We start from the raw sequence: 20,128 nt of genomic DNA, 5'->3' as shown, positions 1-20,128 counted from the left end.
TCGGGTGTTGGATAATGATTGGTGGGCAAATTGTTTTTATTTGGTGTCATTCTTGCGCCCTATTGTGGGGGTCATTCGTCACACTAATTCAGATGCTCCTAGTCTTGGAGAAATCCGTGAGACCTTTGATAGAATGTTGGGTCGTGTGAAGGTATTCATTCAGCAAAGGGAGCCCTCATTAGAGTTTATACATCCCAGATTCGACCCATCATTCAGCGTAGGTGGGATCGCATCAACACACCTTTGCACATGGCAGCATATGCATTAAACCCAAAATGGTATGTTGAAAGACCTGGGAGGGTGTCTCCTATTGATGATCATGAGGTAAAGAATGGCTTCCTAGATGCAATTGCAAAGATGTACAATGAGGAGGAGGGGGCAAGATTTCGAAGACAGTTTGTTCAGTTTGCATCTCTTAGTGGCCCCTTCAACACACATGGTGTTCGAGCAGATTGCATAGATCTAGCCCAAGATGACCCGATTGGTTGGTGGAGGATGCATGGGGATGGTGCTCCAAAGCTCAAACATCTAGCTATGCGTTTGTTGTCTCAGATTGCTAGTTCCTCTACAACATAGAGGAATTGGTCCACATATAGCTTCATCCACTCTATCAAGAAGAACAAGCTTACCTCTAAAAGAGCGGAGAAGTTAGTTGATGTGCACAGTGCCCTACGTATTGAGCATAGGAAGACACCTAAGTATTTGAAGGTACCAACAACACGATGGGATGTTGATCCAGAGGATGATGCATAAGTAGATATGGAGGAGAGACTTGATGAGAGAGAGATGGGGTTGGTTGGTGTGCCACTTAGCATGTTTTAGAATGCTAGTGATTTAGATTTAGATGGTGATATGGTTGATCTTGATTTATTCATGTAGTAGCTGGATGCAGAGCCTAGAGAGGCATTACCTTGAGAAAAATTATGTTCATTTATCTTTTGATATGTTGATGTTCTAATTTCTTATGTTATTCTGACTCTATAAAATTTTGACTCTTGATGTATCAGACTTGACTTTTATAATTTTATTTCAATATTCAGTATTCAATGTTCATAGTAGGAACTTGGAAGTGGAACATCAAGATTCAATATGGTTTAATGATTAATCATAATGTATGATGTATGATGTAACTGTTGATGTATGATGTATGATTATAATTTATATCAATGATCAAGCTTTGCAACTTTTCATTTTAAATTTGTTTCAGTTATAAACTTATATGATTCATTGATTTATAAATTATATTTTATATTTATAAGTTTTAAGACCCTGATGTCCCCCGACGTTTCCTAAAAATTGGTGGGGAGCTTTTGCATAGGCCGCTCTCGCTTATCCTCGCACCCTCGCCTCCTCGTCCTAGAAACTTGGTGGAACATTGCGAACGATTAATGCCAAAAAAAAAAGCATCAATCTTACTGGCCACTTTCATTTAAGGATGCCCTAATGAAGGCCGAAATGTTTCAAAACATTGTCACCAAAGAAATTATATGCAAGGATTAGAACAATATCACTAGAATTAGACCTCTTCAATCTGCCTCTTGTCAAATTAATGCTTCCACAAGACCGAAGGGAATGCAGATATTAATCATAAAGAAAATGCGTTGAGTTTGTTCTGCAATAAACCTAGCAGATTCCAAACTATATGCCAAAATCCACGAAAAGCCAACCCAAAACAAAATAGAAACTCCTTAGAACGAGTAGCCTAGAACCCAAGTGTTATCCAAAAAAAAATGTCTATCACAAAATTCTTTCTTCCTTCCAGAAGAGAGATATCAAAGATAATTGGGAGTTTTTTCTCTCTTTTATGGAGAGATCACACCCTATATATGTAATTTAAAAGGGCTTATTGGAGGGGTCGGTGAGGCCTAGATCCAACCCAAATTTTTGGAGAGAACTGACCTATATTGAGTGTTGAATTAAAAATTCAATCGTTTGGAGGGGTTTCTAAAGATGACCAGTGAAATTGTTTTGGAAAAAAATTAATTTTCAATTTTCAATTTGATTTTCAAGGTTTAATTAAAATTCAAAATTTAATCCCGGATGCGGGTGCCACCTCGCATGACCAGGTAAGGCCACTTGCCACGGCTGATAGGACACGCGACGGACGGAGGGCTTTAAGGCTCCTCGCCACCACCTCCCATCGACCAGCAATGCAGCACACTAGCCTTTATGAAGGCGCAGGAACCACAACAGAGGAGGATGGCCGCATTCAATGCGGGGACAAATCGAAGGAATGAAGGGGTCGTTAAGAATGTCGATTTGGGAGCAGATGAAACCCACAGCGATGGTGTTCTTGCTCTGCGTTCTGAAAATTCTGGAGTCATTGTGGAATTGGGGGAGGCTGGCCGACTGCTGGTCCTCCCTGGTTCATGCTTACAGTCTTTTGTCTGCCATCGAAAGCCGAATTGGAAGGAAGCTTCGTCTGAGGAAGAGGAATCTGAAAGAATGGTGCGGGAGCGAATGCCATGTCGTCGAGGCAGAGGCTCAGGGCGAGCCAGATCCTCTCGCGGGCCTGCAGCTGATCTACACCACCATTGCTACTGTGTTTACTGTTATCGACGTGCGGGAGCTCCTCAGGTGCAGGCTAGCCAATTTGTGGAAGCTGGAGGGTCCAGCAATGGCGAGCCAAGCCTACCTGCATTCGGCTCTGTCATCTTCACATTGCGCAATACCAGAGAAAATTTGGGCATCAATGCCCATATTTCAGTGTTGTTTACCAGGATCCCGGACGAGAATGAAGATGGCTTGCCTCGGCCACCTCCAATGGAGAATCCCTTGGATAACGAAGAAGGAATTCCTCTGGTGCAAGAGGGAAGTCTGCCTCAGGCTCTGGCGGAAGAATGTCGGGTTGTGGACAAAGGTAAGAGGCCTTTGGGGGAGGCCTCAAGCTCGAGGGAAGCGGCACTGCGGGAGATCGAACCTGAATTGCCGGCCTTCTTGGACGGCCTACCAGAAGGACATCGCTGGGCTTGGATTCGCGAAGCTAAGCCCGAGGACGAGCCAGGGGACGACGCGAAAGAAGGCTAAGCCCAGGTGGCTCTCATGCATGATGCCTGGACGCGTGTGGGATCGTGGTCGGTTCTGTTATCTCTCTTGTTGTCTTTAGTCTTTCTAGTTTTTTTCTGTTAAATGGTGGTTCTGGGTCTTATGTATCAACTGCTGTCTCTTGGTTTCTCTTCCGTTACGGAATGGAGTTTTTTTGGCTTGGGCCATCACCACAGGCCCTGTATCCATGTGACAAACTCTGCCCCTGCGTGGGCTTTACAGAGATGCTTTGTGTCTTTTTGTTGGCGGTTTTAGGAAGTTGTCTAGGTACCTTCAGGTGGGGCGTTTCACAGAGATGTAATGGGTTTTGGGACTATGTTACAGCTGCCATGGCGCCACATGAGCAGCAAGTTATATCGTATGTAAATTTCCGCTGTAAATATTAATACAAAGTAGGTAATGTTGCTTAGAAAAAAAAAATTTCAAAATTTAATAATTTTTTAGTCTCTTAATAAACTTCTTTTTGGATAGGCCCATGTTGCTTTTAATTTTCTTAAAATATAATTCTTTTGGGGTTCTTTGACTAGGGTTTCAACTTTAAGAGCCACATCTTGACCTAAAATAAAATCGATTTACTTGTGGCATTATTTTGGGGCATTGACCAAAGAACTATTTCCACTTCAACACCTATTTTCAAGTTTGACTTTTGGTTTAGCTAATAAGAATGTGCCATGTCACCATGCATGGGTTTTAGCACACTAATTAGGGTGTAAGGTTCTAAATAGTTTACTCTAAAATTTACCATAAATAGAATATGAAAATTGTTATCAGGGTCTAACTAGCATCTACAATATCAAAATTTATCAGTTGATGTCAAATACCTACCTGAATTTATGTGGTTGGAGATACCACTGGTTTACTCGTGCTCCCATTCCCGCTCCCATTACCAAAAGACCAAAACCTCCCCGCCAAACTAAGTACAACCTAGGTACTCAGTTCTAGAGTGTGTTCTAGTTGATACGGTTTGGTCCCCCGTGCCCAAAATCTTAAGAACAATTTAGACTCTCTCAAAAATTTCTGCTTATTTTCCCCCCTTCCTTAAGATTTCCTTCCTCCTTTTAATTCCTCGTCCACCGCCTTCCTCCCATCTCCGTGTCATTGTTTTGCTACATATAACTTTTATAAAATCAAATCTCATTTGATTTTGTTGATTTTATTTGGTTATGTAGATTTGATTGAATAAAGTTTATATTTAATAATTAATTTAATTTATTTAGTTTATAATTTTAATTAATTCATATTATTCTTATTACGTCGTAAGGTGTTCCCCTCTGAAATCAACTTTCCTCTTAGGTTACGTGTATATTTATGAGCCTTTGATTTAAGTGTTAGACAATTAAAATAATTTTAGCCATCCGATTGATTCAACTGGTACAATAGGATATTAAGTTAGTTAGAAATTTATTTACAAACGCGCGGCCCAGCAGATCGACCGCCCCCTTGCCCTTGCTCAGTAGGATATTAAGTTAGTTAGAAATTTATTTACAAACACACGACCCAGCAGATCGACCTCGCCCTTTCCCTCACTCGGCACTACTTCCAAGTGCTTCTCTGAGTGAATCATCTGCGTTATTCGTTTAAGACTTTCAATGGCATGATGAGTGTTTCATTGGGGGTATGTCTGGCGGGTTGTGGTGGCCAGATGGTATGATGTGCCCAAGGTTGAAAGGAGTATTTCCCTTTCGGGTCTGATCAAGATTGTGCAACTTATGGGGAATTATGGTCTCACATTTGCTGCAATCGGAGGGGTCTTTGCATTGACCAATCACGCGGCTGAGAAATTTTGAGAGGAGGATTTCTGGAACGGAGCCATGGGTGGTTTTGTTGCCGGCACCTCCATCTTGGGTTTGAGAGGTAGAGATGCTAAATATTGTTGGATTTGTTTTGCTATCATTAATTAGACTGAACATTATCTGGTGATACATTTTTGGAGATTGTTTTGCTCTATAGCATATTCCCACACCAAGAGCGGTGCTCGGCAACAAGTTAATATTAATGTTAATGAAATGGAGCACCATCCTGGTGTGATGCAGTGGGAGTAGGTAAGTATTACTGCTCACGCTGTTTTTATAGATTTTATATTCCCCTGTTTGAACACAGAGGGAAGTCTTGACAAAAATCACAGGATTATGTTTTTTTTGTTCATTTTATGGTTGATGTTTAATTTAACATTCATGATTGTACATGTTTTTCTTTAGTATTTTCATCTGGGCTTCAGTTCGAAAAGGATTTCCACTAACACTCCATGTCCTGTGCAGAGGCAGTATGGTTGCCGAGCCATGATGCTGGAAGCTGTCGCTGTTGTCCCAGGGATGGTTGGAGGAATGCTCCTCAACTGCAAGTCCCTCAGAATGAGAGGAGAGAGGATGCACCTCATCACATTTATGGAGGTGGAAAAACCCATGTGGTATGAGAGGACCTTGGTCTTTACAGTGCAAGGAGTCTTCTTCAATGCATACTTCCTCATGTACATCCTTTCCCCCAAACTTGCACATAGGATTGTGGGTTATCTTGAAGAAGAAGCTATACACTCCTACACTGAATTTCTCAAGGAGCTGGACAAAGGCAACATTTCAAACGTGTCAGTCCCTGCCATAGCTATTGATTACTGGAGGCTTCCCAAGGATTCAACTCTCAGATATGTGGTTGTGGTAATTAGGGTTGATGAGGCGCACCATCACGACGCCAACCACTTTGCATCAGTAAGTAGTCTTTCCCATTTTTCTGTTCATATCATTTAGGGTTTAGGGTTAGGCCTCTAGGGCTTATCCTATGACACTGTTAGTTTCATCTAGGATTTAGGGTTTATCACATTTTCTGTTAGTTTCATTTAAGGTTTAGGTCTCAAGCTAACCCTTATCCAATATTTATGTTTCTTTCATGAGGGAATACCTTGGTAGTTTCTGTTTCTTTTAGACTCTAATTGCCTCAACAATGTGATTTCAGTGAAGCATTTTTATTTGGTCTTTTCACTCAACTATCCAGTGCTACACTGAATTTCTCAAGGCGCTGGACAAAGGCAACATTCCAAACGTGCCATCCCCTACCATAGCTATAGATTACTGGAGGCTTCCCAATGATTCAACTCTTAGAGATGAGGTTGTGGTAATTAGGGCTGATGAGGCGCACCATCGCAACGTCAACCACTTTGCATCAGTAAGTAGTCTTTCCCATTTTTCTGTTCATATCATTTAGGGTTTAAGGTTAGGCCTCTAGGGCTTATCCCATGATACTGTTAGTTTCATCTAGGATTTAGGGTTTAAGGGTCAGGGTTTATCACATTTTCTGTTAGTTTCATTTAAGGTTTAGGGCTCAAGCTAACCCTTATCCAATATTTTTGTTTCTTTCATGAGGGCATATCTTGGCATTTTGTTTCTGTTTCATTGAGAATCTAATTCCCTGAAAAATGTGATTTCAATGAAGCATTTGTATTTGGTCTTTTCACCATGTTTCAGTTTAACTTCATTCACCGCCTACTTTTTTGTTATGAGCTAATCATTTGCTGTGTCATGTTTATGATTTTGCAAGACATTCATTACCAAGGAAAAGAACTGAGGGAAGCTGCAGCTCCAATTGGTTACCATTAAACTCAAGGCTTTATATTTTTGCATGAAAATGTGCTTTTCTGTTAAGCCGCAGTGGAACTGTTCAACCCATGTCTATATACATATGGTATTTACTATTAGCGTATGTATTAGAATTTGGTACCATAGAATATATGGATATCATAGGACAGGTTTGAAATCAGAGGGATAATGGACAATTTTTTCCCTTATTTTTGCGGTGGAGTTTTTTAACTGTGAAATGTAGACCCTATCATTCCATTTCCATTAAAAGTAGAAACATGTTATACATATTTTTTAAAATCTTGTGATGTACTGCTTTATGTTTAAGTATATATAGATGTCTGAAGAATACAGAGCTTTGGCTTATGGCACATATTAGCAAAATTTTCAAGTTAATCTTCTAGACAAGATCAACTTTCTGCCATTACAGGATTCATGTAGCCCAAATGTATAAAACACACATATTCACACATATTCTCAGTGTAATTTCCCTGAGTGTAACTCGATTCTAGATTTTAGAATATTCCATGTAACTCAGAGCATTACTAGACATTGTTTCTAAGTCCTGGTACAGAGCGTATGAGCCATATGTTGGTATTCTCCTAGAGGTTTTTCTTGAGGCTCACTTCTTATATAGGCAACTAGTCCAAGAAGACCTTTGTGCCATTTCTTTTTGATAATTGCATTCATGGAGCTGTCTAGGCCTTGTGTTGTTTCATAGTTTTATCACATATGTGAATAGTTTCTTCAATGGAGCCCTTTCATACGTGGGATTGAAGTTGCACTTAGTTCAAGAAAAATGTTTTGGGATACATACAACAGCAAGAAGAATGTTTTGGGATACATACAACAGAGGAAAATTTATAATACTATTCATTTAAATTTACAGTGCTATTCATTTCACAAGAATTAATACTCATTGCTAAGGAATACGTTGAAAACTTAGTTGCATGAGAAACATTTAAGGGGGGTTGGAGAATGCGTTTCCCCTTGCCTGCGAAATTGAGGGCTAGAACAAAAAGTTTTGGATTGGGCTGGAGGGGTTTTATTTCATGAAATTTGTGGTGAGGTTGAACTGGCTTTAGGGTGTTTTGTAACATTTTTAGGATGACCTCTATATGTATTTGTGCATGTTATTATTAGGTTATTGCAAAAAATTTATAATGCCATTCTTTTAAATTTACAATGCAATTTATTTCAGATGAATGAATACTCATGTTGTTTTATGTAGTTGCATGAGAAACATTTAAGTTATTTCACATGAATGAATACTTATGTTGTTTTATGTAGTTGCACAAGAAACATGTTTTGGGGGTTGGAATGAAAAGTTTTGAATTGTGCTAAAGCGGTTTTATTTCAGGAATTTCAGGGTGAGGTTGAATCGTTTTTTAGGGTGTCTTGTAACACCCCTAAGATGATCTTTGTATGTGTCTGGACATATTGTAAATAGGCCAGCGCGTCATGTTATGGCCAGAGTTCCTTTGTGATTCTAGGCTAAAGAGCCTATGCGTAGAATGGCCAATGAACCTAGCAAATATAATATGTAATCACACTCATATTAATAAAAATAACACCACAATTGAAAACCAAGGGACAAAAAGAGTAAGGGGAGATAAGACCATGAGAGGGAAAGGTGAGAGCGGCTAAACCTAGACATGTTTTTAAGCCAACAAAATATCATGTTATTCTATCTTAGGTCATAAATCCATGAGATATATTCCTCAGTGTATAATATATCATAAGCCCAAAAAGTTAAAGGGAGCCAATGTTTAAATACATTAGGATATAATCCTCTAAACCATATGAATGTTTTATCTGGAGTTCTAAAAGAGGGGAAATGGGGCTGCATGGGTGCCATGTGTAAAAGGGTACCATGGATACAAAAACATCATTATATACCATTCAATGTGCCATTATTCTATTGGTGTAGATATTGTGTCTACTTCAATATTAAGGAGAGCTAGAGAGTGACCTTGCTACTGTTACCTTGAGGATCCTAGGTGGGTCTGGGTATGAATGCATTTCTCCTTGGATAGCCTTGGGTGAGGTTGGAGTCTTGGATGGAGAAGTGTAGAGATAGGTATCTCTGTGTGGGGCTTAAAGAGTATGTGGAGACCTTTGAGGCAGTTGGAGATCTTGGAGCCACGATATCATGATACTTCTCGGGCAGCCTATGCTAAAGCCATGGAAAGTTAGTGGCACAGTCTGAGGGATTGCAAAGGTGGAAAAGGGGGTGTGTGTTGATGGAGGAGGAAGGACACTAGGTTGGAGTGTTATTGGGGTTTGGTATCTTGGTTTTGACCATGTTTGGAACTGATGTGGACCATAGTCAGCTTTAGGTGAGCCTTTGCCCTGTTGAAGTCATGGCCCCAGCTCAAGGGTGACCCACTACTAAGATAACTAGAGCAATGGAATCAATGTAGATATTGTGCCTACTTCAAGTTTAAGGAGAGCTAGAGAGTGACCTTGCTACTATTACCTTGAATATCCTCGGTGGCTCTGGGTATGAATGCATTTCTCCTTGGGTAGCCTTGGGCGAGGCTGGAGTCTTGGATGGAGAAGTGTAGGGATAGGTATCTCTATGTGGGGCCTCAAAAGTATGTGGAGACCTTTGAGGTAGTTGGAGTTCTTGGAGCCACAATATAGTGGTAATTCTTGGGCAGCCTGTGTCGAAGCCATAGAAAGTTAGTGGCACAGTCTGAGGGACTGCAAAGGTGGAAAAGGGGGTGTATGTTGATGGGGGAGGAAGAACACTAGGTTGGAGTGTTATTGGGGTTTCATATCTTGATTTTGACTGATGTGGACCATAGTCAGCTTTAGGTGAGTCTTTGCCTTGTTGGAGTCATGGCCCCAGCTTGAGGGTGACCCACTACTAAGAGAACTAGAGCAATGGAATCTACGACTAGGAGGAGCATCTAATGTCTGCAACTAGTTGGCAACATTCAACAAAAGATTAAGTGTTCCAATTGCATTTTAGCTACTTCTACTATGTTATGCACATAATTATACATGTTGTGTATATGTGTTTCAGTGCATGTTTATATTGTTGTTTACATTATATTCATGTTGCATATTATATAGTATCAAGGCGTTATGCATAATTCTGCAATAGGTATGCAAGAACAAATGTTAATTATAGTATTGGAGGTACATCTACTAGGTTTGAGGAATTTCTTATTACCATGGTATTAGAAACAATGTCAAGTAATGGCACTACCTCCACTGTGTCTGGGGTGTGTTACACATTTCCAACTTATTCTTTATAGTTGCGAACCTCCAATTGCCAATGTGATAGTAACTCCTACGTGTTCTTGACCACATGAATTCCAAAGAAGGATGTTTTAATCATTATTGACACATCAGTCGAAGCCCTGAAACATTACTTAATAATGAAAACTTAAATCAAAACATATTGGAACAGATACTTGTGTTAGACATCCTCTTTATGGTTTGCCTTTTCACTTTTAAGACACATGCACAGTAAAAAAGGAATGTTGGCCAACATGCAATCTTCTCAATGAAAATGCAATACAAGTCTTACAATGTTTATGCAATGAACCATCCATTCTCAATCACCGTACCCAATTTTTAATCTCTCATGAATGCTAGCATGCAACGCATAGCTTCTTTCACTTTGCAATGAGAATGCAATGCAAGTATTACGTTGTTTATGGAATGAACAATCAATTTTCAATCATTATAGGTAAGAGTTTTTGATCTCTTATCAATGGTTACTTTCATTTTCATGATCCTTTTTTATTTTTGCCAATTTGTTAATTGTTGACTACTCTCTTTTTTGTGACCATTGTGTAACCCAACTTTTGTGGTTATCAAACTGATTTTTGAAGTCTCAATATGGTTTGGTTGTGGATTGTTTAACACAGTTTTCAATGTTGTTTTTTTTGGAGAATAATAAATGATATTATGATTATGTTCAAATTTGATGATATAAAATTATGTTTTAGTTCAAAATTCACCTAATTAAATTTCTTCTCACGGAGTGAGTTAGGAGATGAACTTTTCAAAACTAATTTATCATTTGATTCAAGCCATTGGCGAATTTTGGAAAAATTGAAGATGGAGAGTATTCAAATTATGAACATCTTTCATTTTTACAATTTTTTCTTGTGATGAGTCATGTTTTCTCAACTCCTCCATAGTTTTTATGGACCTCTGTTGAGATCTCTTTAAAGGGTATATGATGTACTTCGTTTAAAAATTGTGCTCTCATGTGAGCTGTGACACTGGTAGTTATGCTTTTACTGTCTTTGGGACTACTAAGGAGAAACTTTTGGACCTATTGGTTGGTTTATGAAATTTTAAGGCGATGCCTTTGACACATAGGGTGGGGTAATTTTAATGGGATTATTTAGTCTTTAGTTTTTTTGTTCCTGCCTTTTAAAATATGAGGAATTCAATCCTACTTTTATTAATAAAATTATGATTTTTGGAGAGAAAATAACCTCTGTACTTAAAACTGAGTATATATACTCTGAGTATGATAATATACTTTTAATATTATCTGGAAACAGTGGTTGTTGTCCCAGGGATGGTTGGAGGAATTGTTAATTTTAGGTATGTTCTATGCTTAGAGCAATTTATTTCAATTTTCACAGTTAGCTCAATATCTTTTCTAGATTAGCAATCACATCAACATTAAATTAAACTGCAGATAGAACATAAACATAAATCGCAGAAGACAAGCCAAGACAAGAGGACATAAGATGTGGCGCTAGCCAAGGACAAACCCCAATGTGGGGAAACCCTTGATCAATTCTTCTTATATGTTCTTCAATATTTCAACAAAGAGAAAGAGATAGTACGTTTACAACAGAAGTCAACACTTTGACTTATCTAGATAAGAGCATAGATCATCTCTAATAAGATGATACATGAAATCATTTGAAGACATGCTTCTTAACTGCTTCTCCAAGGTGACTCCTTCACCTATCGTTGCGCTGCATTTCGTCATCATGTTGCACCTCACCATGCTGCACCCCGTTGCACCCATCATCACTATGATGCATCTCATCATGCTTCATTAATCATGATTGTACCCATCACTGTGCTGCATTATGTGCCATTACTGCACCATGTTGCCATACTAACCTACGTGTTGGCTGCATCTTGCTTGCTTGTTGTCCCTAGCTTGCTTGTTGTCCTTTGCATGCTTGTTGTTGCATGCTAGCTGTAACATTGCATGCTTGGTGTATTCGTTGCTAAGTACCATACAATTGTCCCAATGTTAGTTAGTTGTCCCTTGCATGTTGCTCTTCTTCGGAGATAGATGCTTTGGCTGTTCCGGGAGTTTCGGCAATTTCGTCTGTTCCCGGCAGTTCCAACAATTCTGGCAATTCCGGCTATACCCGGCAGTTCCCGCTGTTCCGGCACTTTCGGTTGTTCCGGCACTTTTGGCTGTTCCCGGCAGTTCCAACTATTCCCAATAGTTCCAACAGCTCCGACAATTCTGGCTATTCTCGGCAGTTCCAGAAGTTCCGGCTTTTCCTGACAATTCCGACTATTTTGGCTATTCCCGACAGTTCCGACAATTCCGACTATTTTGGCTATTCCCGACAGTTCCGGCAATTCCGACTATTCCCGATAGTTCTGGGCTGTTCCAGTTTTTCTCGGTAGTTCTGGATTTTTCGGCTTTTCTAGCTTTTCCCGGCAGTTATGGCTTTTTTCAGCAATTCCAATTTTTCCCGGCAGTTCTGGATTTTCCTAGCAGTTCCGGTTTTCCTGGCAGTTTCGGCGTCTACCCTCTAGATTAGGGTAGCATTATCCCTTAGGATCTCTCCTCCTACTAAAACCCAAAGACAAGTAGAGAGGAAGAGATCCCAAGTGTGTTGAAATGACTTGAAGGCCACCTCTATTTATACTAAAACGTTGAGCACAAGTGGGGTTTATTTGGTTGTTGGCCGACCTTGACGAATTGTCCCATAACACAAATAAATTCATATCTCCATGAATACTTATCAGAATCGGATGATCTTTAGATCAATCCTACACCTCTCGATGAGAGGGATCCAAGAAAAATATCAGTTTCCATTAATAAGATGACCCACATGGAGTTTGGCCCTAGTTGCCAATTTTAACACTCCCTCTCAACTAGGGAGAACTCCATCCGCTGATCCATATGTCCAACTGTACTATCTCTGCCATCAGTGCCCTGCACTGCTCTGCTCTGCTGAGCTCTGCTTTGCTCTGTTGAACCATGAAGAAGAAGAATTGATCGAGAATGTCTCATGCCATTCTCTACTGACCCGAAGTCAGTTTCATCTGAAGAGAGTGTCACATCACTCTTATTAAACCCGAAGTCAATTTTATTGATCCCAGATCAATATCACAAGAGAGTGTCTCAAACCACTCATACTGATCCCAGATCAATGGAGGTCATCTTAGCATAGGGAGTACGGTAGATACAACAATACGTCTATCGATAGTACTACTATGGTCCTTAACCCCATTTCCCTGTTCATTGATCAGATGAGAGGTACTTCCCATGAGTCTCAGACTACGTGGGTAGGATGCCTCGACAGGAGAACTAATCATCCTGTCCACAGGAGAACGAATCATCCTGCCCCACAGTGGCCACGGGAGAACTAATCATCCCGATCCACAGGAGAACTAATCATCCTGTTTCACAGTGGCCACAGGAGAACTAAACATCCTGGCCCACAGGAGAACTAATCATCTTGTTTCACAATTGCCATGGGAGAACTAATCATCCTGGCCCACATGAGAACTAATCATCCTGTTCCACAGTTTCCACGGGAGAACTAATCATCCCGACCCACAGGTTAACTAATCATCCTGTTTCATAGTTGCCACGGGAGAATTAATCATCCCGGCCCACAAGAGAACTAATCATCCTGTTCCACAATTGCCATGGGAGAACTAATCATCCCGGCCCACATGAGAACTAATCACCCTGTTCCACAGTCGCCACGGGGTATCACAGGGAAGGTTGAACCTATCATCTTGTACATAGCGCACCATCAGGGGAGGGTGAATCGCCCTATGGTCGTATGTTGCTCCAGTAAGTACCCCAAGCCCCCCAGAGCTCAAAGAGCTCAATGCATGCAACATGCAGGGCCCTCATAAGGTCTCTCAATGACTCCAAGTCGTTCGGGAAAGTCACAGATTTGACCTTTCCCCGGGGCTTTGACAAAATGTTTGCGACCTGTACATCAGTCTCAATGCGATGGAGCCTCCTCGCTCATCGACTTACCATATCCAGATAAGGTCGTATCTAATGTCTATCTATTGGAGCAATCATCGAATACGGGATTCCTCAATAATCGAATCCCCCCTCTGGTTGTCACAGAGAATATCAGTGGTATTCATCATGTGTATAAACAACTCACTTAAAAGCTTCTGCAACCATGCAGCTTCACACGAGATCATACTCATAGTTATGTATTCAGTCTTGGTGGTGCTTATAGAAACCAACTTCTGCTTCCTGCTCATCCATGATATAGAAGCAAAATCCAAAGAGAACCAGCACTGAAAGTGCTCTAGTGATCCTCCACCCTGCGTGCCCAATCAACATTCGAATAATCATGTAGTTTCATATTTCCGATAGTGTATCTCAATCCATGAGAGATTGTGCCCCGAAGATATCTCGGAATATTCTTGGCACCAATCCAATGAGGCTCAACCAAATATGAGCTCACCATGCTAACTGCAAAACATATGTCCGAATGGAAGTTCACTAAGAACATCAACGTGAATGAGTTTATGAAACTCAGAGGCATTTCCCACATTTGGTCCAACATCACTACCATATAACTTCTGAAAGTTAAGATCCTCGAGGTAGTCATAGGCTTGTAGTTTATCATTCCACATCCAGAATCCAACTCCTTCTTACTTCTGCAAATGAGAGGGTCTGCCCCTGTCAGAAATAGGTCGTCCTCATAACGTGCCGGTATGAGAGGTCTATCATCCACAACCTTCAGGTAATGGTTTGGATCGGTTTCACTCCTAGTGAATCTCAGCTTCATCAGACAATTATCAATCCTCTCATACTACGCCCGAGGTGTTTTGCTTCAAGCCATAGAGGGCTTTCTTCCACCTGTATACATGAGATTCCCGATCATGAATCTCAAACTCCTCGGGTTGTTCCAAACCTGTGGACCTGCTGCATGAGGGGAATGGTCCCCTTATAAGATTTTCCTTCGATACATCTCAGACATGTACCTTCATGCTCTTCTTGAATTCAGGTATCCCTATCACCATCTGACCCACATCGGGTAGGGCCCCATAGGTAGACCTCCGGTGTTATAGATGCAATATGTCAATTGACATGATCCCCAATGGACCATCCTGCAACTTGATACAAATTGCCAACCATGAACCCATGAGAAAAAGTATCTTTGAAAAATCTATTTTTTAACACGTACCTTTCCATCGATGAATGCCACCCTAAAACCTTTGACTTCCATTTCCGAGATGGACACCAGGTTCTTATTGCAATTAAGTACATAAAAGAGATTCTTGTAAATGAATAGAGTTACCCTCATTCAGTTGAGGGGTAACATTTCCTACACCCTTTCCGGGATAGGTGGCATCGACTCCAAGTATAATCCCACGATTGTTCCCATCTCTACCAAATTAGAGAGTGCACCCTACTGTCCGATGAAGTGCCTTGAATCACTACAATCAATAAGCCAGATTCCCAAAGAATCTGAAGGAAAGGGCCAATACAAGATAATGCTCCTTTACCTTATCAAAAACAACATTTGATTCTTCATACCTGGGGTTCCTTGCTTTCTTTGAAGAGTCGGTCATTTCCTGATGACTTGCATTACCTGTCATTCCTTGGATCATTGAAGATGTCCCTGGAATGATTGTTATCTTCATCAAGAGATGTGTCTCTGCCATTCGGACACTCCTTCGCATAATGGCCAAACTTATTGCAACCATATGCCTTTCCTTCCACCCTTATATCCAGACTTCTCAATGAAGTGATCTTTAGGTAGGCCATCAGAGACTTCGGTTGCGCCATTCTGATAATATTCTTTGCTTCGACTTCACCCTCGGTGAATTTGAAGAGGGATGAGGAATCCACTGATCCTTTTGTCCTTTCCCAACTGTCTTCGATGATTTCTCTTTTACTCTTGCTTGGGCATTGTCTTCACCTCAGCTCTGATACCATGTTAATTTTAGGTATGTTCTATGCTTAGAGCAATTTATTTCAATTTTCATTGTTAGCTCAATATCTTTTCCAGATTAGCAATCACATCAGCATTAAAGTAAATTGCAGATAGAACATAAACATAAATCTCAAAAGACAAGCCAAGGCAAGAGAACACAAGATGTGGCGCTAGCCAAGGACAAACCCTAATGTGGGAAACCCTTGATCAATTTTTCTTATATGTTCTTCAATAGTTCAGCAGAGAGAGAGAGAGATAGTACGTTTACAACAGAAATCAACACTTTGACTTATTTAGATAAGAGCATAGATAATCTCTAAGAAGATGATACATGAGATCAATTGAAGACATGCTTCTTCAACTGATTCTCCAAGGTGACTCCTTCACATATCGTTGTGCTGCTTTTCGTCATCATGCGGCACCTCACCGTGCTGCACCATGTTGCACCTATCATCACTATGATGCATCTCATCATGCTTCATTAATCATGACTGAACCCATCACTGTACTGCATTATGTGCCATTATTGCACCATGTTGCCATACTGACCTATGTGCTGGCTGCATCTTGCTTGCTTCTTGTCCCTAACACGTTGGTTGTTGCATGCTAGCTGTCCCTTGCATGTTATCGGTAACATTGCATGCTTGGTGTATTTGTTACTAAGTACCATACGACTATCCCAATGTTAGTTAGTTGTCCCTTGCATGCTACTCTCCTTTGGAGACAGATGCTCTGGCTATTCCTGGAGTTTCCGCAATTTCGGTTGTTCCTGGCAGTTCCGGCAATTCCGGCAATTTCAGTAGTTCCAACTTTTCCAATAATTTCGACTTCTGCCCTCTGCGTTAGGTTCCCCGTTGTTCCGGCAGTTTCGGCTATTCTCGGCAGTTCCAACTATTCCCAGCAGTTCTGACAGTTCTGATAATTCCGGCTATTCCCAGTAGTTCTGGCAATTCCCGGCAGTTTCGGCGATTCTGGCTTTTCCTGGCAGTTCCAGCAATTTCGGTTATTCTGGCTATTCCCGGCAGTTCCAACAATTCCGGCTATTCCCGGCAATTCCAACAATTCCGGTAGTGCCAGCAATTCCAGCTTTTCCTGACAGTTCCAGCTTTTCCCGACAGTTCCAGCAGTTCTGGCTTTTCCTGGCAGTTTTGGATTTTCCCAACAGTTTCAGCTTTTCCCGACAATTTCGGCTTTTCCCAGTAGTTCTGGCCATTCCCGACAGTTCCGGCTTTTGCCCTCTAGATTAGGGCAGCGTTATCCTCTCCTCCTACTAAAACCCAAAGACAAGTAGAGAGGAAGAGATCCCAAGTGTGTTGAAATGACTTGAAGGCCACCTCTATTTATACTAAAACGTTGAGCACAAGTGAGGCTTATTTGGTTGCTCGCCGACCTTGACAAATTGTCCCATAACACAAATAAATTCATATCTCCATGAATACTTATTAGAATCGGATGATCTTTAGATCAATCCTACACCTCTTGATGAGAGGGATCAAAGAAAAATATCAACTTCCATTAATAAGATGACCCACATGGAGTTTGGCCCTAGTTGCCAATTTTAACGGGTATGCTCTTCACCTGCAAGTCCCTCAGAAAATTTCAGCACAATGGTGGATGGATAAAAGCTCTTTTAAAAGAAGCTGAGAATGAGAGGATGCACCTCATGACATTTATGGAGGTGGAAAAACCCGAGTGGTATGAGAGGGCCTTGGTCTTTATAGTGCAAGGAGTCTTCTTCAATGCATACTTCCTCATGTACATCCTTTCCCCCAAACTTGCACACAGGATTGTGGGTTATCTTGAAGAAGAAGCTATCCAGTCCTACACTGAATTTCTCAAGGCGCTGGACAAAGGCAACATTCCAAACGTGCCATCCCCTACCATAGCTATAGATTATTGGAGGCTTCCCAATGATTCAACTCTCAGAGATGTGGTTGTGGTAATTAGGGTTGATTAGGTGCAACATCACAACGTCAACCACTTTGCATCAGTGAGTAGTCTTTCCCATTTTTCTGTTCATATCATTTAGGGTTTAGGGTTAGGCCTCTAGGGCTTATCCCATGATACTGTTAGTTTCGCCTAGGATTTACGGTTTAAGAGTTAGGGTTTATCACATTTTTTGTTAGTTTCATTTAAGGTTTAGGGCTCAAGCTAACCCTTATCCAATATTTTTGTTTCTTTCATGAGGGCATATCTGGGCATTTTTTATTTTTTATTTTTGTTTCATTTAGACTCTAATTGACCGAACAATGTGATTTTTAGTGAAGCATTTGTATTTGGTCTTTTCACTCTGTTTTAGTTTAACTTCATTCATTGCCTAATTTTTTGTTATGAGCTAATCATTTGCTATGTCATGTTTATGATTTTGCATGACATTCATTACCAAGGAAGAGAACTTAAGGAAGCTGCAGTGCCAATTGGTTACCATTAAACTCAGGGCTCTATATTTTTGCAAGAAAATGTGCTTTACTGTTAAGCCACAGTGGAACTGTTCAACCCATGTCCATATACATATGGTATAGACAATATTGAGGAAGGTGTAGTTTGTGTAGATACTACCAAAAAGCAGATTGAACCCTTTAAAGGCCAAAGAAGCTAGATATTTACACATGGCTCTAAAACTTGGTTTGACTCTTTCATTGAATGCGGTTGTGGACAGTGTCATTCTCAACATCAATGAGGATTCACATATACCACTCATGGACAAGGCGAAATGTGTACAGTGGTTTCTTTCTAAGTAGCTATTCTGGAGACCTTTCCCCTGTTTATGTTTAAAGTTTCCCACTCGAAATACTTTCTTAGCAATCCTCTCAATATATCTCTTTGGCTATGCTCAACTCCTTTATCAAGTTCCATGTTTACCACATTAGCACATAAGAAGAAAACACTTGTGAATGTGAAATGGTTAGGTTGGGTACCTCTTTTTTGCATATCACAGTAAAAAGCCAACGTCTCCTCGTAAATCCCTACCTCGCATAATTGGCCATTGCAAACAATCAATAAGTAGCGTCTTAAAAAAAAAACTCCAAACAAGTTCAAGGTATGTCCTTAGTCCATGATACCCAAACCCTAGGACTAGGGTTTTCAACCATCCAACAATGGAGCTTCCAACTTGATGTAATCCAAACAAATATAAGAAGCATTTATTAACTACGTGACATCAATAACAAGTGTTTTAGTCAAGTCATATGCCAAGGTTGACATTAATGACAACACCATCCCACAAGAATTGTAACACTCAATTTTCCACTCTTTAAAACCATTTGTTTTTTCTTGTCACTTGTCATCTAGATCATCTCTCAAGCTTGCTTGATATGAATTCAGGTAAGCCAAATGGGAATGATGTCCCATCTTCACGAAAGTTGATAAAGTACACATTGTTGCTGATCGATTTCAAGCTCCTCAAATGGTCAATCTTCTCGGGCTTTAGTTTGTTGTAGGTACCTGATACCTATCTTTGCACAGCTGTAGCATGGCCAGTTCCGTTGTTAATTCTTATAAGGTTTATGCTGCCTATCTTTACAACACTTGTTTTCCTTGTTATGAAGGCATGGCATTCTTTCCCAACCAGATCCATCCCATATTCGTTTGGCCTTACTCATGTCTTCTCATGCGAAGAAAGAGGCACCGTCTGAAATAATGTCTTTCTCCTCTTCATCAAGAATGTTGTAGCTAATTTTAGGTCTGCTTTGTATATAGGTGGGAATGTCTTGATATTTTCTATAATTGGGTTCTGGAATTAATCCAAATCATTTTTCCCATGAAACAGCGTGCCAAGCAGTTTGAAAGATAAGGGCAACCATCCCACTTCTTCAAATCCAGGACGAGGCTGTTAGAAGGCATGCAAGCCAAAAAGCTCTTGAAAATGTTCTTTGTATAGGCTTTGTGAACATATAAACGAAAAACTCTCTAATGTGACAAAAAATGACGCAGCTGCTCCTCAGTACCCACATCATCTAGGAGGATAAGAAAGCTCGAAAGCATGAGAGATGGCTTTTGAACATTGATATAACTTCATCGACATTATATTAACTGATCCACTCATTCCAATTCTTTCAATACTCTGTAATCATGTTATCTAGCAATGTCTAAGCATACTTTGTTTTCCTCCTCTTGATCCAGAACGCTACGCTGAATTTTAAGTCTACTTTGTATATAGTTGAGAAGTAGGTTGGATATTTTGTGCAATTGAACTTTTCCAATAGTCCAAATCGTAGGCACCTAAAACTTTCTTCCTACTTCAAATCCAATCGTCGGCATCCTAAAACTTCCTTACTACTTCAAATCCAGGATAGGCCTGGTATAAGGCATGCAGGCCAAAAGGCTCTTGAGAGTGTTCTTTGTTTAGGCTTTTCATCCAAA

At 40.4% G+C, this 20,128-nt stretch overlaps 1 protein-coding gene and 1 pseudogene across 1 annotated transcript; both read left to right on the top strand.

The window, feature by feature from the left end:
• The first annotated feature begins 5,324 nt into the window (after positions 1 to 5,324).
• On the top strand, positions 5,325 to 6,901 carry LOC149145715 (ubiquinol oxidase 2, mitochondrial-like). Its single transcript, XM_089448651.1, has 3 exons — positions 5,325 to 5,747; position 5,787; positions 6,574 to 6,901. Exons 1-3 carry the CDS (start codon positions 5,325 to 5,327, stop codon positions 6,630 to 6,632), a joined length of 483 nt encoding a protein of 160 aa, XP_089304777.1. The 3' UTR covers positions 6,633 to 6,901.
• Positions 6,902 to 11,898: 4,997 nt separating this feature from the next.
• Positions 11,899 to 18,197, top strand: LOC149145714 (ubiquinol oxidase 1, mitochondrial-like; annotated as a pseudogene).
• The last annotated feature ends 1,931 nt before the right edge of the window (positions 18,198 to 20,128 follow it).

The sequence above is a fragment of the Pinus tabuliformis genome, chromosome X, assembly GCF_031772625.1.
Source record: "Pinus tabuliformis cultivar Carrire ecotype Pingquan chromosome X, CPIR1, whole genome shotgun sequence".
Taxonomy (NCBI): domain Eukaryota; kingdom Viridiplantae; phylum Streptophyta; class Pinopsida; order Pinales; family Pinaceae; genus Pinus; species Pinus tabuliformis.
This window is presented reverse-complemented; position numbering and strand designations above follow the sequence as displayed.

Bases quoted from the DNA above. Each gene is read 5' to 3' on its own strand.
- LOC149145715 (XM_089448651.1), top strand. From the start codon at position 5,325: ATGATGCTGGAAGCTGTCGCTGTTGTCCCAGGGATGGTTGGAGGAATG.